Source organism: Phaethon aethereus, assembly GCF_964289735.1.
Source record: "Phaethon aethereus genome assembly, chromosome: 1".
Taxonomy (NCBI): Eukaryota; Metazoa; Chordata; class Aves; order Phaethontiformes; family Phaethontidae; genus Phaethon; species Phaethon aethereus.
In genome coordinates this window covers 220,799,516-220,819,416 of record NC_138575.1, presented here as the reverse complement: position 1 = coordinate 220,819,416, position 19,901 = coordinate 220,799,516, and the positions used below count along the sequence as shown (strand labels likewise).

The following is a 19,901-nucleotide window of genomic DNA, read 5'->3' as shown; positions in this document are numbered from 1 at the left end:
GAATGGAGAAGGAAGGCTGGTGTGTTGGTGTAGTCATTGGTGTTGTCATGTTGTAGAAAGTGGGAGACTCTCATGTTGTGCTTGCTTGGCTTGGGTGGTCACCAGGAGAGCTTCTTCCATGCAGAGCATCCAACCTCAAATTGAACACTATGCACTTTGCTTGTATTTCATGTGTGTATTTCATTTTAGGTTTTTTGTGCATGGTCTCAGCTCCCACATATGCATGGCTGGGTGAGGTCTTCAGCTCCATCTTTAACATGGTCTGTGACCCATGCTGGGGCATCCTTCCCTTGTGGGTGCAGTCCACTGATAAAAATATTTGGAAGCCCATGCATTTCATGCGGTGCTTGCCTTTAGTCTGAATCTGAGCGGTTTAATCCCTAAACTTGAGTACCAGGAAGGAAGGGACCAGATCCTTTGCACAGCCTGAGACTTTACTGATAATTAGGATGATTTTCAAAGCCTGGGTTGTGTGTGGTGTTGTCGGAGTGAGCAAGAATTGGGTCAGGATCATGTCCTGTGTCCATCTGGAGGTTTTGGTGCTGGTAACATGCAACTCCAGGGCACCGTACCTTTATGGTGCAGGACACAGCATCAACCCGCTTGGCAGGATGCCATTCAGTTCCATGAATGCTCTGTGGGTGATTGACATCTCTTCCGGAGAGGAGGAAAAATTAGCTGGCAAAGTTACTAGTGTTACTTTCTAGCTTGTAGGAACAAGTTTGAATGAGGCTATTAGATGCTGGAAGTAAAGAGCAGTTCATTTATGTGTGAAACCAGATCAGTTGTGGTCAAGACCAAAGCTGGGCTGTTCTGTACTTCCCCTAAAAAAAAAAGCAAGCCTTCCTCATCTTGTGTCCATAGCAAATATTTGTTTTAAAGGGGTTTATGGAGATTGTCCCTTGAGTTCCAAAGCCTTAATGAGTTTGCAAAATAAACAATAATTAAACAAAATAAAATGAAGTCTTATGCTTTAATATCTGTGGTTTCAAGTGACTCCAAATAGCTCAGGAGTTCAAATGTGCCTGTTGTCCTTTATAAGGAATACATGTCTGTTGGAAACGAGGGGTGTTTCTGTTGCGCTGTCAGCACCTTCGGAAGATTCCCAGATACTTTGGAGTTTGAGCAGCCGCTGGCAGTTGGCGGTGGGCAGCTGAGGCATGGCATGGGAGGCAGGACTGCTCATCTGGCCCCAAGCGCTGCAGCCAGCACCCTCTTTGCTGCATTCGCCGGTCCTGTAATACTGCTGCTTGTAGAGGCCCTGGGGCGTGCAGCACCATCACAACCCGAGTATTTATTTAAACGTGTCCAACTTAGTAAAACATTATTGTGAATTAGCTCAGTTCTGGCTGACACAGATCTTGGTGCAGATGCAGTTAAAGTGGCTTTACCTTGGCTGGAATGGGCGGTGTTGGTAAACCACTGATGTAAACACAAGTCATGTAAACCCCATTGATATTAAACGTGCTGACGTGGTGCCATGACTTATTTGTAGATAAGTTTAACTGGTGATCTATTTCTCCTGTCAGGCAGGGCAAGACTTGGTGCTGTCCCACCCAAAGGGCTGGAAAACAGCAGTGTTTCGAGCTACACTGCTGGGACTTCAAGAAATTCGCTTAACTTTTTGTTTCCTCGATACAAAATTAAATGAAAGCCTCCCTCAGGACTTGAGTATCTCAGAGATTTTTAAAAATAGAATATGTTTTTCCCTAAACACAGGGCTCTGCTGTTCTAAAGGCAATGACTGTAGACCAGTCTCTTCTCTGAAGGAAGACAAAGGTGTCTTGACTTTGCTTCTGTGGTGTGAGGAGGTCAGGACCAACGTTTTCACTAGCTCTTTATCTCTCTTTCCATCTCAGCTTCTCAGACGCTGATGTTCACTGCATACCTCGCAGTTGTAGTTGCACTTTACCTCGTCCCCCTTACCATCTCGTCCCCTTGCATAATGGAGAAGAAGGCTCTGGGACCAAAGCCAGCCATTATAGGTCACCGCGGAGCACCGATGGTGAGTAGTCTCACGTTGTTAGTACTGCGTTGTTTGACTCTTCTGCCTCTGTAAAGGATGGTACCAGATCTGACGATCTCCAGGCTGCTCTCCAGAGAATACATATGACAAGTATAACTTTAAGGCACCCCTCCAGGCTAGAATTACAGTGGTGGTAAAATCAGTCAGATTTGACTTGACCAGAGTCAAGTCACACCCTAGATGTTCTAGATGCCTCACAAACAAAAGAGCAATCCTTGCCTTGCTCAGCGTGGTTTGTGCCATTGTGTTTTTCTGGGTGTTCTGCTGTTTTTAGGATTGGCCCTTGAGCTGCAGTAGAAGTTTGTGATTTATTTTTTATTATTTTCTTTTGAGCTTGAGGCTTAGTCTTTGTGTCCTTTGCAGGACCTCACCAGCAGTGGTTAAACTCAGCTCACAGCAAGATGCCTTGAGTATGTAGCAATCTGCAAAAACACACAAACAGACAAGCTGTGCTGACCCTACATGACTGCATGGTACTCTTGCATTGCAGATCATCAAGAGATTGGGTGAGGTGATGAAACATTCCTGTCATCTGGCTCTGGGTGGACCTTGAAATCATAATCATATAGTCCTTTTTTCTCCAAGGTTTCTGGACATGTCCAGGCTAAAGATGGAGCATGTTGGCTTGGGCATAGCCCTGGGCTTGGATAAAACCGTCCTGTGGTGTTCGGTCATGCTGGTCTGGGTCTCTAGTTTGGGTGCTTCTGTACCTAGGTCTGCTGAATGGTTGCACCTCCATCTTTCTGCTGGTTGATTAACTTCAGACAAGATAGCATACTGCAATGTAGGCATTGGCCTTGTTCTTTTATTTTGTTTTGCTTTTTAAGGCATCCAACTCACTTTTTTGCTGACATTCAAAGGAGAAAAAATATCTGTATAGGCTGTCAGAACCTATTTGGCAGGCTGGAGCGTGCTTGAGCTTCTCTCCAAGTTCAAGAGTGTGCACTAGGAGTTTGCTAGGTGAGATAAACACCTGTCATGACATAGAAGTATTTTATTTTAGTTGTCTTTATTTTTAATGATTTCTTTCTTTAAGCAATCCCTTGATTAATTTGCATCACTCTTTTAACTATATTGCCTCTGTGGGTGGTGGAATGAAGTTCTGGGGATGATAAATGCTTTTTCTTATTCTACTGAGTTTGTACCAACCATGAAGGCTGGTAGCAGCCAAGTGAGAACCTGGGCTCTGCATGCTTTATGCATGGCAGGAAATCACAAAACCTGCTAGGAGACTTTTTTCCTGTGGGATTTCCAGGCCTGTGTCTCCCCTGTAGCCTTCTAAAGGAACTTATAAAGCAGACAAATTCCTTCTGTCTTCCAGATAGTTGACATAAACCTTATCTGGGGCAAGACTACCAGCAGAGACTTGGCCCTTTGCTTTGCTTCATGTTCTTCCTTGGAGCCATCAAACACTCCCTGCAGTATGGAATAAGGCTGGGAAGATGCTGCTTGCATTTTAGGGTGCAGAGGGTTGCAAAGGTTGATCAAGAGAAGTGGTGGAGGACACTCAGTGCTGTGTGTGGCACTGTGGCCCAGGTGTTGCTCAGCAGGGTGCATCCCTCCCCTTCACCATTTGCCGATACACAGAGCTGGTTGTCTGTTAGTAGCAGATGGTTTGCTCTGAATCCCACAAGAAGCAAGATCAGAGGCTAGCAAGCCTTGTTCCAACCTCCAAGCAGTAGTCTGCATGTCCCATGATGAGTTACCAGTAGGTTTATCCAACTGCTTTGCCTTTGCTGTACGTGTAATGAGTGTGCTCTGACTGTGCTCTTGAATGGCAAAGGTGAGATGGGATAAGAAAGATGAGGACCAGAGGGAGGTGGTCTCTGTACTTCCATGTATGCCCAGCTTTTCACTGCATCAAATGTCCCCTTGAGTTTGAAGAGCTCCATCTACAGCACAAGTCCTCAGGTTGTACTAAGTCATATCTGCTTGGAAACTAATGATTTTAAAGCCTTGTCAGAAGGCATTTCTGTAATAGGGTCTTGTTTCACAGGACTGCTTGCTATGCTTTTGTTGTTGAGCCCAGCTGTATGTAGATTTAGTTTGGAGAAATGGCCAAGTGGAGCTGGGGAGGAAGAAATAGCCTAGAGAAGAGTCTGGAGACTGGGCTGTAGGACACAGACATCCTCCCTTGGGCAATGTCAAGATCAAAAGTCTGCAGAGCTTGTGAGTTTGGGACCTGAGGTGAAACTAGATCTAGTGGAACTGGAGATGAATAAAAGCGATGCAATATTTGCCTTCAAATCTCCTGAAGCAAGACAAATGTGATTTGCTGTGCAGACAGACATGGTGTCTGATAGAGCTTGATAGCTGGTTGCTTTGCCCGTCTGGCAGGACTGGGTCTGTAATATTGCATTTGCACGTCCAATGCTCTTATACTAGAAAGACACAAATACAATTGGGTGCTCTTCTGACAAAAGCCAGCAAAGGAGATCCATGGGATGGCTGAAGATGCTTGTTGTCCCAAAATAAAAGGACATGGCATATGGTGGGGAACATGGCATATGGTGTAAGGGGCAAAAGGTGGGGCAATGGAGAGTTTCCCAGGAAAGCTGTAGATATGTGCGCTTCCTGAGGGGATACAGTACTGAGGGATACCGATTCATCAGTGCATGCAGCCTGCTCCTCAAGCAGGGGCAACAATCTTTCTTTGCACTCCAGAGCCTGCTTTCCTCAGTGCATGCACACACCCCGTCTCTCTTCTCTTGCCCCTTTAGGATTTCTAAGAGCAGCATTCAAAGCGTCTGTGTGAGTGCGACTCAACTGCTGTCCTTGTTCTGTGGAGGAAAAAGGAGAGGAACAGAGGCATACGGCTCATATAATTTGTCTTGTAACACTGGGGGACGGAAAAAGTCCTTGCACTTTAAGTAGCAAGAGAAAATCAGAAACTATCCTGGCATCTGTACCTCTTGGCTTTTTGCTGTACAGGACAGCTACTGGTTCCATGCTGACTGACCATTTGTCTGTAGTGGTAGTGCTCCTCCAAGCAAGGTCCCTTTGGTAACATCCTGTTCCCCCATGAGCTTTGATTTACTGCTAGAAAGGCAGTAAATTACTGCTGACAGTCTGCATGACTCCTTCTACCTTCCCTTGCCTAAATGTCATCCAGTGAAGCCCACTTTTCGCTATGCTAAATGTCCATTCCCACCAGGGTGCTATCTGAAAAGCCTTTCTCTTAGCAGGTGTTTATTTAATCCATCGGTTGCTTTTCAAAGGCTCTTTTAAAATGAATTATTCAACCTCCGTATCTGTTTCTGCCCTTCTGGACTACCATCAGGAGAGCATCAGGGTTGTGGCGGCAGTGTGTTGGGAATCGAGGGCTCCAGCCCTCAGTTGGCGTCTGTTGGTTTGAAAGGGTCTTGTCCTAATGGGTACAGGAATCATCTGCCAACCCAAAATGTGAGATGGGGTTTTCTGTAAATTTTGCATTTTAATATATTAAACTTTTCAGGTGGTTTTATGAGCAAGTGTCTATTGTCTTTGGTCTTCCATCTTTTTTGTTCTTAGAGAAATCTAGTTGCATTTTGTCTTCAATGGCAATAAACTTGACTGTTGTCTTCCTGTGATGGTAAATATGCCATTTACGCTGAAGATAAGCCAAAAAAAAAAGGTAGAAGGTAAAAGCCAGGACCAAATCTGAGATGGGAATGAGGAGCTTCATCTAGTAGGGCATCAACTTCTACTGCCATTTGCACCTTTGAAGTCTTCTCCCAAATGTCTTTCCTCTACTAGTGCTTCAGGTTGAGGCAGGCTGTCTTTTCTTTTGGGATCTGAAGAAGGTACTGTCCATAATGTTGAATCCTACTTGCTTTTAGGTTGTTAGTGCTAAATATACATTCCTTATAGAAATAATTAGGCTCATGATGATGATCTTTGATCTCAAATTGTAGGTAAATCACCCAAAGGATTAATAATGGCAAGGACTTATCTGAGCAAGAGCTGTGTCTGTCTCCCTGGAAATCTTCATGAAGCCTGGAAACTCACTGCCCATTACTGGGACCAAAAAGGTACTGGTTGGTCTAAAAAATCAGGCTAAACCTGTGGAAACCAATCAAGCATGTCAGAGGCAAAAACAGCTCTTGATTTCAGAGCTGGAGGTTACAAATAGCATCGAAACAAACGCTTTTGGCAAAACTACCTTTTTCGGCATGTCTTAACAGCACTGAGAGAGATTGTGCCAAAACAGTGCTCCGTGTGCCGCGAAGCATGCAGCGCTCAAACCAACGAGCTCCTTCCTGCACAGCAGACAATGTCCATCTTCATGCCGAGTGCAGGCGCTGTGCCAGGAGGATCATTTTTTGGTGGTCCTGACTCATTGGCTTTGCACAACTCCTCCAGAGTGGAAAAGTACCTATTGCTGGGACAAAGTACCTCGGGGAGCAGCCAGCATCTAATTGCACTTAGGATTTGCCCATTGGGTTATTGCATGGGAATATTTTGCCTTGACGGGGATTGTGTCATGCTGTTCCTGGGAAACTTTCAGCAAAATGGCCTTCCACATGTGAAGTGGGGGTTTTTTTTTTTATGACACTTGAAGGTGAAGCCTCCAACATATGTTGGCGTTCTCACAGAGGTGCTGTTTTGTCATCTTGTGGTGCCAACTATCAACAGAAACACTAATGAAGACTTCTGGTTGGGCTTGTGGCTTCTGGTTGGGCTTGTGGCTTACTGGAGAGCTTTCAGCTAAAGAAGAACTGGTGATTTCTTTCTATTGTTTTGGGGTTTTTGTTTTCTTAGTGGTTTTGAGGGCCTTTATTTCACCTTTGCCACCATCCACTTGGGATGGCTTCATTTTTTAAGGGCTCTGAAGTGCTTTCTTTTGTACTGCTCGTTCTGCTGAAATCAAGAAGCATTTGGTTTGCTGTATGTCTTAGGCACACCCATCTATTAAAAATATGGCCAGTTAACCTGCCTGCTGGTCCAATCAATAGTAACAAACGATCACAGTCAGTATCTTCTGTCAGACCTGGAGAAAGGCTTGTGTTCATTGAGATAAATGTATGTAAGGTTAGGCAGTCTTTCATTAAATCAAGCTTCAGCTTTTTTGTGCGTGCAGTACAACAATAGTGAGGTCTTATCTCCTGTATTTAGTTATTAAATTTCTAATGGCTTTTTGCTTATGAGTTTATCCTGTTGTCTAAGGCAAGCCTTTATCTCCTCTTTTTGTTTTGAGCTTTTTCCCGTCCTTTGAGTCTAGCTGAGCTTTTTCCAGAAGTGCTGGATTTGGATGCTCTCAAAAATACCTAGGATTTCTAGTGATTAAAGATACATTTTATTATTTAAACAATATTGTTACTGCCTCATAGTGGCCTGGCATGCTGGGACACCGATGCTGAAATCGATCTACTGGCAGATCCCGCACCAAGTCCCATACAGGGAACTTCCAAAGGGCACATTTTTACAGGAAGGAAAATAACCAGTTTTCAGGTATTGCTTTAATCATGCCTTGTGTTTTTTGTCCCATTACTGTCTCACAGGGAGACTGATACTAGAAAGGAGAGATAAAGGAAGGAAAATTAAAAAAAAAAAATTTAAGTGATGCTCGTTTCCAAAAGGATGAAAAAATACCCTTAAAGCTTGTTGATGAAGCAAAGATCAAATCCTTTAGGGCAGCTCAGCACAGAAAGCCAGAGGCGTGCAGCGGCTGCAGTTACTTTGGAACAAATTTGGTTCTTCTGTGCAAGCTTCTGTGTTAGCCACCCCAACATACAAATCACAGAATCACTAAGGTTGGAAAGGACCTTCAAGATCATCAAGTCCAACCATTAATCCAGCACCACCGTGTCCCCTAAACCATGTCCTGAAGTGCCACATCCACATGTTTTTTGAACATGTCCAGAGATGGCGACTCCACCACCTCCCTGGGCAGCCTGTGCCAGTGCCTGACCACCCTCTCAGTGAAGAAATTTTTCCTAATATCCAATCTAAACCTCCCCTGGTGCAACTTGACGCCATTTCCTCTTGTCCTATCGCTGGTTACTTGGGAGAAGAGACCAACACCCACCTCACCACAACCCCCTTTCAGGTAGTTGTAGAGAGCGATGAGGGCTCCCCTCAGCCTCCTCTTCTCCAGACTGAACACCCCCAGTTCCCTCAGCCGCTCTTCATGAGACTTCTGCTCCAGACCCCTCACCACCTTCGTTGCCCTTCTCTGGACACGCTCCAGCACCTCAATGTCCTTCTTGGAGTGAGGGGCCCGACACTGAACACAGGATTCGAGGTGCAGCCTCACCAGTGCCGAGTGCAGGGGCACAATCCCTGCCCTGCTCCTGCTGGCCACACTAGTGCTGACACAGGCCAGGACGCTGTTGGCCTTCTTGGCCACCTGGGCACACTGCTGGCTCATGTTCAGCTGGCTGTCAACCAGCACCCCCAGGTCCTTTTCTGCCGGGCAGCTCTCCAGCCACTCCTCTCCAAGCCTGTAGCGTTGCCTGGGGCTGTTGTGGCCCAAGTGCAGGGCCTGGCACTTGGCCTTATTAAACCTCATACACTTGACCTCTGCCCATCGATCCAGCCTGTCCAGATCCCTCTGCAGAGCCCTCCTACCCCCCTGCAGATCAACACTCCCACCCAACTTGGTGTCATCTGCAAACTTACTGAGGGAGCACTCGATCCCCTCATCCAGATCATCGATAAAGATATTGAACAAGACCGGTCCCAGAACCGAGCCCTGGGGAACACCGCTTGTGACCGGCCGCCAGCCGGATTTAACGCCGTTCACCACAACTCTCTGGACTCGGCCATCTAGCCAGTTCTTTATCCAGCAAAGAGTAAACCCATCCAAACCACAAGCCGCCAGTTTCTCCAGGACAATGCTGTGGGAGACGCTGTCAAAGGCTTTCCTAAAGTCCAGATAGACAACATCCACAGCCTTTCCCTAATCCACTAGGTGGGTCACCTGGTCATAGAAGGAGATCAGGTTGGTCAAGCAGGACCTGCCTTTCATGAACCCATGCTGGCTGGGCCTGATCCCTTGGTTGTCCTGCAGGTGCCCTGTGAGCACTCTCAAGACCAACCGCTCCATAATCTTCCCTGGTACAGAGGTCAGGCTGACAGGCCTGTAGTTCCCAGGATCCTCCTTCCAGCCTTTCTTGTAGACGGGCGTCACATTGGCAAGCCTCCAGTCTTCTGGGACCTCCCCTGTTAACAAGGACTGCTGATAGATGATGGAGAGTGGCTTGGCAAGCTCCTCCACCAGCTCTCTCAGAACTCTGGTGGATCCCATCAGGTCCCATAGACTTGTGGGTGTCCAGGTGGTTTAACATGTCCTTGACTGCTTCCTCCTGGATTATGGGCAGGTTATTCTGCTCTCCATCCCCATCTTCCAGCTCAGGGGGCTGAATACCCTGTGGTCTGGCTATTAAAGACTGAGGCAAAGGTGGCATTAAGTACCTCAGCCTTGTCCTCGTCCTTGGAGACAATGTTCCCTGCCATATCCGGTAGGGGATGGAGATTCTCCTCGCGTCTCTTTTTGTTGTTAATATATTTGTAGAAGCATTTTTTATTATCCTTTACAACTGTGGCCAGACTGAGCTCTAGCTGGGGATGAAGTGATGAAATGAAGAAGTGATTTTTTTTTTTTTTGAAGGCCTGGCAAGGTGGCTAATTAGTGGAAAAATACAGTGTAGTGATGTCCAACTGTAGCAAGGCTATGCTGCCCTAACTAACACGCTTTCACAATCTTTAAGGAAGGTCCAAAGATCTTGACTCCATTTTAAAGCATTTGCCATTGACTTCTGAGCACAAAAATAGTCAAAATGAGTTCATCCGTGGGTAATTTTCTAGAAATTACTTGCTGCATCTCTGTAGCAGGAAGAAATGAATAGTAGCCTGATTTTTGCAAGGGATGAACTTATTGAACCAAGTGCAAAGAGAAGGAACAGCTTCTAGAAACCCTGCACAGGGTCCGACTGTGGCTTTCAGTGGATGTTGGCATGGTTTGTATAGGACAGAGTAAAATCGTTGCTTTGTGCCCCAGGGCTTTCTTCACTTCAGCACTGGTTTATGAAGAAATTGGTTGTGTCCAGTTGCACTGGGTCACTGCAAACCTGGATGTGGGTTTTAGACATAAAGTGCCTGAATGTAGTTGTATCAAGGAGGAAAATCCATCAAAGAAACTGTAGGGAGACAGAGAAATACAAGCAGAAAGGTTATGTGTGCCTTTAGTTAGTGCAGTTTTGCTGTAAAACCTTTTAAAAAAATCAGCATTTATCTCAGCAAGTAATTTCTGTACCAGCAACTGTCCCGCTTGGATGCATCTCTGCCCTAAACATGCTGAATTTGGGGCTTCAGCTCCCTCTTTCTTGGAGGGAGACAGAGACAGGCTGGGATGATGGAAATAGCTGTTACTTTGATCCTCTCTTTTCACAAAAACCTCGCATTGTAAGGGATATGAACTCCCAGTACGGAGAGATCCTGCCTCCAAAGTGGTGCCAGAGGAACCTCCAGGAATAGACAGCATCTGGTTTCAGGAGACAGGGTTAAATTTGCTTTCCTGCCTTTCTGGTTGACCTTTACCAGGTTATGTCATTGGTGTGAGTGGCTTGTTCAGTCCCCTCAAGGCTAGGATCGACCAAGAGGTTTAGAAACCAGGGAGGACAGCTTTCTGCATCGATGATGGACTCATTTGGAGATGCAATTATTTATATCAGGGTGACTGGCTCTGGCCAGGTTAGGAGCTTACCCACCACATGCTTACAAGAAGAGAATGTCTTTGCCCGCAAGGCTTATAATCTACTTTTTGAAAAGCTCCTGACAGGCAGGGAATCAGGCTGTCAAATAATGTCATTGTAGTGTTATAGAGACTACCCAGCACATGCCATCGTGGGGCACGGTGTTGTGGAGAGCACTTCTGCTGACGTCCGTGCTGATTCAGAGCAGCCAGAGATGTTCACCCATCTGTGATGCTCTTCAAGAGGATGCTCTTCGCTTCTAGTGGTGCTGTGATGAAGATGATGTTACAGTTCCTAAGAGTGTATTTGAATGGTTGCACCATAAGTGACAGTCTGTCCTTAGAACAGTTTTAAAATGCTGTTTCGTCTGCACAACTGAAAAGCTGCATTTTCAACGCAGACTTGGCCAGAGTTTTGTAAGTTTATTTAACTTGCATTTGGGGTCAAGTTCCTGGGAAAGGAATGGATGTGCCTTGTATCTGAGTAGCAGCATGAAGCCCTGGTGGAGTCCCGTTAAGTTTTGCTCTTCTTGAAGGTTGAAGCGTGGTCTGTAGGGGCTAGAGATGAGGCAGGAGTGCGATGTTCCACTCATGGGGCTGGGATCATCTTTCCGCGAAGTTAAGCTCAGTGGTATCTGTCTGAGTGCTGAGGATAGGACTGGTTTTTTTACAGTTTTACAACTGAAAGAATATCTCAGTCTTTAGCTCTCTGCAACCTCTCTTTTGGCACTGCCCCTAAGATGCATGAACGTCACCACTATCTTTACACGGCCAAATTTGTCCAGTCTGGCAAACAGAAATCCCATCCCCAAAATACTGTTTTCCTGTTTGGCTTTAATCTATTGCCTCTGCATGCAGTCTCAGCTCTGTCTAAATTTGATTTTCTTGTGCATTGACTTGCCACCTCAAATCTGTTTGGCTCCCTTTCCTTCGAATGCCTGCAGCAGTGGAGGCTGGGACTCCTGCTCCTTAATCTGAAGTTAAGGCTACTTCTGCATCTCGTACCAACTGCATCTCAGGAGGGCTGGTGTCCAAGCAAGGCTTGACCCTGGCCCTGCAAAAACTGAAATACACTCAAAAGAGGCAAGAAGCATTTTTAAATCTTGTTATCAAACAGCAGAGCCTGTATCCTCTCTGGGTTAGGATTCTGCTGTGCCAGAGTTTGGTGTACAGGTAAGACATGAGAAGTCTTTGGTCATGCTGGTCCACCTCTACAGAGGTGGAATACTTTTGTTTGCCTTGTTAGCCCTGATTCATGCAATATGAGCTCGTCATTGTGTAGGTGGGTAACAGCAGTGCTGCCCTAACCCTTGGTGAAGGGTTTTACATTGATTGCTTAGTGGAGGTGGTCCAACCTGCCCTTTCCAGTCTCTCTTAGCCTTAGAGATGACTTACAACTCAACACACTTTGTTTTTTTTATTCCTTGTATGTCCGCATCCCTGGTGAGACCGCTTACAGGGGTGCGGGTTCAGTTGCTGCTTGATCTGGTGTGTCACATCTTAAGCTGGGACTTGCATTGCATCCAACCAACAACCCTTCCTGACTTAGGTCTTGCATTGCCCTTCAGCTTCTGTAGCTCAGCTGTCTCCAGTTTGAAGGCTACCCACTTCATTTCCTTGTGATTGCTGCAGTCTCTGAAAGCCCATACTGAGCATTACACTGTACAGGGAGGATCATGGCCCAGGTTGCCCAGAGAGGTGGTCAATGCCCCATCCCTGGAAACATCCCAGGTCAGGTTGGACGGGGCTCTGAGCAACCTGCTCGAGTTGGGGATGTCCCTGCTCGTGGCAGGGGGTTGGACTGGATGGCCTCCAAACTATTCTGTGATTCTATGATCACCTTGCCAGTGTTATCCTGAGGAAACCTGAGCTCCTTGGGGGGGAAAGCAGAGACGCTGAAAGCAACCCAAGGAGCTGGAGCAGGTCTGCCTGGATGTGATCTTTTATGTGGCTGCTGCTCCCTGCTGACAGCTCTGGGCATCGTGTATCTACTGCAAAAAGCTCTTTCAGCCCGACCTTGCGTGACCCAGTGCTGGGCCGTGCAAGAGTGTGATGGAGGCGTTGCCTCTGTCTTCTCCTAGGCAAGGCAGGCTTTGATTGGGAGCTTTTTTAGGAAGATAACGTGCCCCCGTGTTGCCTTTAAGCGAACAGAAAAATGAACTGGTATTGATGCATGGTTTGAGCCAGAGGAATTCAGTAGAGAGATACCGGAGCTATGTGTGAAGGTTGTGTTGCTGACATTTGGACTGGACGATTTGGACATTACCCCAAAGCTTTGCTGACCTAAGCACGTAAGGTGATCAGCTAATAAGAAAACAAATGATTCTCAGAGACATCTTAAACTCTTGGGCAGTTTTCTGTACTTGTTGTGCGTGTTGCTTGTATAGTGCATTTAGGCCTTTGTTTTTAATCGTTCCTCTTTCGAACCCCTGAGTAATTCTTGAAAATCATGGGTTGTGAATGCTCTTTGTGTCTTGATGGAAACTTAACGATCCTGATGTTGGCAGAGATGAGTGGAAAAACAGGATTTTACAGGTGCTTTAAATCTGAAAGCAAAATTGGAAAAAAGAATTATTTTAAAAAATAGCTTTATTTTGATGTGCTTATGTTTCAGTGCAGAAAACCTGCCAGTTTTTCTTTCCATAGTTTCTTTTTTTTTTTTTTTTCTGGTCCATCTGTTGTTGGTTTATGGACATTTTGGGACTTGCTATACTGTACTGGCTGTGTAGAAAAACAAAGTACTTGTCTTCACACTGTATTGTTTTTAAACAAACCTGAATTCTGTTACCATCTGCTCCATTCAACAGGAAGGAATTTGAAATGAAATTTGAGTTCTTATCTGTGGTAGCCATAGGGATAATTTTTCTAGGCCTAAGGCTATTTTTTTAATTGTTGTTAAAACTAACAGGAGCATTTGTTATTAGCAAAAACCAACTGATTTTTAGACTGAGTAATAGGTGATGTTGTTGAATGAGTAGATGTGGAAATGTGTGTTACAGAACCTGTGGTCTAGTTGTTCTCCAAGGTGTGGATAATACCCTGCTTCATGGACTTCCTTCTTTCTATAACGGCATTGTAATCATGTTTGCTTAGAAAAGTAGGAGAAAAGGTGGCTTAGGTAGCTCTAAATATAACTTGTAGTTAGAGAATTGGCATCACATTAACAAAGGCTTTCTGGGGATCTTCAGCAAGCCACTGTTTGGGGGACCACGTTGGTAAGCAAATCTCTTGCACACTAATTCTGCACCAGACCTTGAGCTAGCTGGGTTTCTGGTGTTGCAGGTCATGATAACTCCGCACTGAACTTCTGTGTGTGAAAGACCATCAGCGGAGTCAAATGCATTGGTCATCTTCAGACTTCAGTAAGATGCAGTTCTGCCTGATGGACGCTGGTACGCCAGCGTAACTGGCCAGTGCATAATCTGCAAAACAAGATTGTTTTGGGTCCCTAACGTCTCTAAACCTTCCTCACTACTAACCACTCGTTGTTCTTCCCCCCCCCCCCCCCATAGCTGGCACCAGAAAACACTCTGATGTCCTTCCAGAAGGCAGTGGAGCAGAGGATGTATGGAGTCCAAGCTGACATTGTACTGAGGTAAGCCAGTGTGCTTGTTGGTCTGAGATTTTCTCTGTGGATGACCCAAACCATGCTGGTGGGTCGTTCCTGTCTGGTGTGTGTCTGGTTGTTACTGCTTTTTCCCATTGAAAAGAGCTCTTGTGGTGTACGTATCTGTCAGCTCCTAGCTGTCTCCATTTGTAATGCACAGATGCTACTAATTGTTCCACCAAGATGATGATTAAAGGTGAAGTTGCCCAGGTGGGGGAACCTGGATACCTTTGTCATGAAACTAACCTTCATTTGCAGGAAGACTGTAGCAGAACTGGCTTTATTGCAGTGAAGCACAGCACCTGGTTTCTAGCCTGGCTGGAAGTCAGCTGGCCATAAGAGACAGAACTGCTTGAATGTGACTTTTGCAGGGTAGCCTCAGGTGTAGAGAAAGTGGAGAATCCCAAACTGACTTATCTGCACTGCAAGTCTTCAGGAGGGTTTTTACCAGCCTTGCAAAACTGTCAGAAGAATTGAGCAGCCCAGGAATAAGCCCTTTTTCTTCTTTTCCTCCTTCGCATGTCACTAATCCTGGGGGAAGGAAGAACCTGGTGATACTGCTGACTGTCAAAAAGTCATTCCTTGCAGGCAAACACTGAGCTGAATTGACAAGGCCAATTCAGAGAGGATTTAGAGGGTTATTTCAAGAACTGTTCTTCATTCCAGGAGTTTGATAATTCTTGTTCCTTTTCTGAACAGTATTTTCGCATGTGTTACGTAGATGTGCAAGAGGGCAGAAGTGGCGTGAAGGGAACAGTAATGCCCTATCTTGGTGATCCCGAAGTTTGTCCAGTTATAAATACAAGAAAGACTCAAAGCTGATATTTTCTTTTTCCCTGACCACTTTGGAGGTTCGTGTTGATGGAAAGATATTTTTGCCTGGTGGAAGATAGGTTTCTGAAGTTTAGTTGTTGGGGTGCTTTTTTGTTCTTTGTATAATTGTTTGAGAGCAAATGATATAAAAACTAAAGGAATTTCTTCTACCTAGGGAGTGGAAGGTCATTATGGAAGGATGAAAGATGAATCGGGATGTTTGCAGTACAATTATTCTTTCAAAAATGAGTTCACTAGCTGTTGTGAAGGGACGACTGCTTGACTGTCCACACTCACAAATGAGCACTCTGCTCACGTGGTGGCTGAACTGGTTGCTTCCATTAGCACTGGCCAAGGGCAAAGGTGGACTTTTGGGAGGAGAGCTGGAAAAGCTCCAGGATCTTTCCATGTTGTCATTTATCAGCCATCCTAGCGGAGCACTCCAAGGATCCCATAGCTTAAACAATGCCCTTAATGGCCCAATTATCTGAGTGCCTCTTTAGGAGACACAAGTCTCATTGTAAAAAGAGGACTCCAGTGACCTTCACACCAAGAAGTGAGCTATCAATACCGCTGGCAGGAATTTTGTGAAGGATTTGCAGCACAACACCCACTGTTGTCCTTATCCCTTTGAAAGATGCTCTTTGCTTAATGGGTCCATTCTACTTGGGATGTCCCCAGGGTGTCCCTCCTAGGATGTCTCCGTGTTCCTCTAGTCATGTATCAGCCATGGGTGAGCTGCTTGGACATACTCAGACCTATCACATCCTGCTCCCTACCCATTACACACCCCAAGCTGGGTGGCCCTCGTTATAAAGCCAACTTTGCTTCAAGCAGCAGGAGCGTAGTATCACTGCGTGTTCCCCCCTCGTTTCCTACCTCCTCCCACACGTTGTCTTCTAAAACTCTTTCTCTCTCTCAAATATTTTTTCAGAGCTGTGCCTGCTAATACATTGTGGTTAGCCTTGGGTAGTGCTGAGCGACCCCGTAAGGGGAAGGATTAGACAGGAGGGAGCAAATGTTAAGTGCCCCATAGGATTTCCACACTGTGGTTAAGGCTCAGCAGCATCTGATGATGCTCTGTTATGAGATGTTAAGACTTGAGCTCCTGTCTCTCTTAAACACTCCACACTCTTAATTCTGCAGTTGCTTAGCAGTTTTTCTTTTTTTTTTTTTTAAATTGTATTTATTAAAACCCTTCTGATTGCAGCAGCATTGTGTGCTGCTGAGCATGGTATTGCTGTGTCAGCAAGTTGCTTTGGGTTGGTGGGGGGAGTAGTTGGCACAGTGCATGCTAGAAATAGCAAATAAAGATGCCGGTGACCTTTGTGATAAGGGACTTCTGCAGGCAGTGGTAAAGCTGAGGCAGCGTTTGCTCCGTCATCTAAAATTATTTTTTGTTTTCCCTCTAGCTCTGGGGGTTAGAGCCCTGGGTTGTCTCCTAATTCAAATGGGGCTTGTATATGAACCCCATCTCCTTTCCAGACTTTGTAAGTCTCCTATTGTGATGGGCTCCTTGACTTGGAAAAATGTCATTATAATCGGGCTGGCTATGCTGGGTTTATCTTGATTTCTGAGTGCAGATGACTGTCCCCCTGCCCTTGATAGAAACAGCTGCTGCCCTGTGTGGTGTTACCACTGATCCAGTCACAGAAAATTGGACTGGAAGAAAGATAAAAGAGTTTTTTAGGTTTCCCAGAACCATTATTCTGTAATATCTAGATGGCTTGAAAACATAGGGCATGCATTTGGCTATTTAGTTTCATCTGAAAGGCATGTTTTCTTTAAGATGCACCAACTTAACAACTGATGTGAGCATGACTATTTCCTGAAACCAATTTTCAATTGAAAAAAGCAATTGCAGACTAATTTTGGTAGCTTGGAGCCCTTGCATCTTGCTGAAAGCCTGTGAACATTAAGTTCCCCTATAGTCTGAGAGCATTTGAAAATCTTACTCATCACCTACTATTAACAATTTGAGAGTAGTTTGTGTACGTGTCTGTGCATACAGGGTATGGAAAACCTCTGAGATTATTGGGAGCTACAGACTCTGCAGAAAGCTTTCGTTAGCATCAGCATTCAGGGTGGATGTTCTTGTCCAAGCTACCTGAGTTTGGCACTCTAGAAATTTTGAGGGGATAGTGGGGACGAAGGAGGGAGGGATAGAGTCATGTCAGCATTTGAATGACTGCAAACATCTAGCAGGTATCTAAGAGACTTTTTCTTCTGGGTGCATCTCATTTCGACTGGTCTTGGGGATGCTGGGGATGTGTTAAGCCGGTCAAGATGAATTTGATGTCAAGCTGTGAGAGAGACTGGAGTGGGAATGGGTGTGGTTGTGCACCTCCACCTGTAACTGGGCCTCTGGGTTGTCTTTGCAGCTATGATGGAGTCCCATTTCTGATGCATGACAAGACACTCAGGAGAACAACCAACGTGGAGGAAGTGTTTCCAGAGCGGGCCTACGAGCACTCCTCCATGTTCAACTGGACTGACTTGGAAAAGCTGAATGCTGGAGAGTGGTTCCTACAGGTGCGTATGCCTGTGGAGAGCATGTCCTGGAGCCATGGCAATGGGATGAAAGCTCATGCCTAAACCCTTTTTGAGGTGGAGAAGTGTAGATCCATCTCCTCAGTGGAGTGGTCTGAAGTGCAGCTAGACCAAGAATCCATGAACCACATTTAGTTCTGTCCTCTACTAAACTTAGACTTGGTCTAAAAGACACATTGTCTTTCTGTGTCTCTTCCACCACCTGGAAGAAGGAGCCTTAATGTCTGGCTGACAGCACAAAGAACTTCAAGGCCCCCGGGAGGAGGAATGTGATTATAAAGGGAACAGAAAAGGCAGCGTGTTATATGCTATTCCTTTTTCTTTCATTTACTTCTGGAGAGAATTGAAAGAATTGCAAAGGAAAAACAGGAAATTCAAGGGGGGAGGAATTGCTTTGAAGCAGTCATTCCTGAATGTCCTTAAGTCAGGAGCCCATCTCTTCAAACAACCCATAGCCCCTCTCTGATCACTCTTAGTCATATAATTACTTGTCCTTTTTATTTTTGGATTCTAAAGAATCCTTGGTGATCATGTACCTAGTGTGAGAAAGTAAATTTTTAGCTTACTACCTCGGTAGCTTACATTACTGCCCTATAGCTCTGCTCACCTCCTGGAAATGAGGTGACCTGCTCAGCACACCTTGCTTTCCGTAAGGATCTGTGACCTCCCCTTGGGTAGGGAAATTGAGGCACAGAGCTTCAGCAAGCTGTGAGATGGTCATCAAGCTGTCAGCAACCCCCACTGTTGCCAAGGGCAGAAAGAAAAGGGTCTTCACCTGCATTGGATGAGTTTGGGCTTTATGGCATTAATGATTAATGCTGGGTGTGCTTTGCTTTCAGAATGACCCTTTCTGGACGGCTGGGTCTCTCTCAAGGTCCGACTACTTGGAAGCTGCCAACCAGTCAGTCTGCAAGCTGGCAGATATGCTAGAGGTGATCAAGGACAACACATCACTCATCCTGAACTTCCAAGACCTGCCACCAGCTCATCCCTACTACAGCACTTACATCAACATCACCCTGGAAACCATCCTGTCATCGGGAATTCGACAACAGGCCGTGAGTTCTGTGGGGTTGGTGATGTTTCCAAAATTGCCCTCTTATTGGTTCCCCAAATCTTGAAGTGTCTCATCTGATCCACTTGAACACTTGATTTGAAATGCCACTTCATGCCAAGAAGTCATGCTGGGGAGGACTGTGCCTCCAGGCTGGTAGTTCCAGAGTTGGAGGTCCCAGCAGAGGGATGAAAGTGATTATTCCCCTTACTCAGCAATCACGTGTTCAGCATAGGGCTCACCACGACAAGACAGTTGTTGTTAACTACAGCAAGTCCTGCAGAGGCCACCAAACTTGTCAGGGGGCTAAACATATGGGGAGGGGCTAAGGGAACTGAGTTTGTCCTGGAAAAGAAAAGACTTGGGAGAGATCAAATAGCAGGTCTCCGGTACCGGCAAAGAGGTTGCTGAGAAGTTAGACCCAAGCTCTTCGCTGGGCTGCGTGTCAGGAGGATGAGAAAGGATCGTCATAAATTGGAACGGGAGAGGTTTTCGCTGAATATAAGGAAACGAGCTTTCCCTGTGAGGGCAGGCAAGTGTTGAGGGGGCCAGGAGAGACCGAAGGATCTCCATCCTTGGAGCTTTTCAATCCGCAACTGGACAAAGCCCTGAGCACCTTGTTTGAAATCAGTGCTGGCCCTGGTTTATGTTGGAGTAGAGATCTCCTGAGGTCCCTTCCCACCGAGCAATTTGATAAGAGCCCCAGACACAAGAGAAGAGGCTGAGACCTGGAGGCCAGTTGTGAGCAGCAGAGAGCCCTTCCTCTCCCTCCAGCTCCTTGGTTTTAAATAATCCTTCTCCCTGGGTTGAGCCACTGTTTCAGCCTAGAGTCAGCTTCTGCTTGGAGGAGAAATGGGTGTTCTGGAGGTACAGGGTTTTCAGCAAAAGGAGGTCTATGTACCTGCAGGTCTATGTATATACAGAGATCTCTTCTAGGCTTTCATTTCTGCCCCACAGTTGTCCCTGCTGAGTTATGCCAAGCATTTTATTTTCCAGCTCTGTGCTGTTGCAGTCAGAGCCCAGCCAGCCTTGTTAGCTGTGTCGTCTCTGACCATGAGGTATGGATCTTCATCTAGCCCATCAGGAGCTCTCTGATGCAATCAACTCTTCTAGAGAAGAGCACCACTTCCCACGTTGCCAGAAGGGCACCCAGAGCTGGAGGCTCTGGGTGTCCTTT

General features: G+C 45.9%; 1 protein-coding gene across 1 annotated transcript in view; it reads left to right on the top strand.

The window, feature by feature from the left end:
• Window positions 1-19,901, top strand: part of GDPD5 (glycerophosphodiester phosphodiesterase domain containing 5) — a gene marked incomplete at its 3' end in the record, with an annotated part of 114,025 nt that overhangs the window by 78,556 nt on the left and 15,568 nt on the right. Inside the window, exons 7-10 of the mRNA XM_082013344.1 lie at window positions 1,860-2,005; window positions 14,213-14,295; window positions 17,502-17,652; window positions 18,510-18,728. Of these exons, the coding sequence (XP_081869470.1) occupies window positions 1,860-2,005; window positions 14,213-14,295; window positions 17,502-17,652; window positions 18,510-18,728 (599 nt within the window). The remainder of the gene's footprint in view (window positions 1-1,859; window positions 2,006-14,212; window positions 14,296-17,501; window positions 17,653-18,509; window positions 18,729-19,901) is intronic.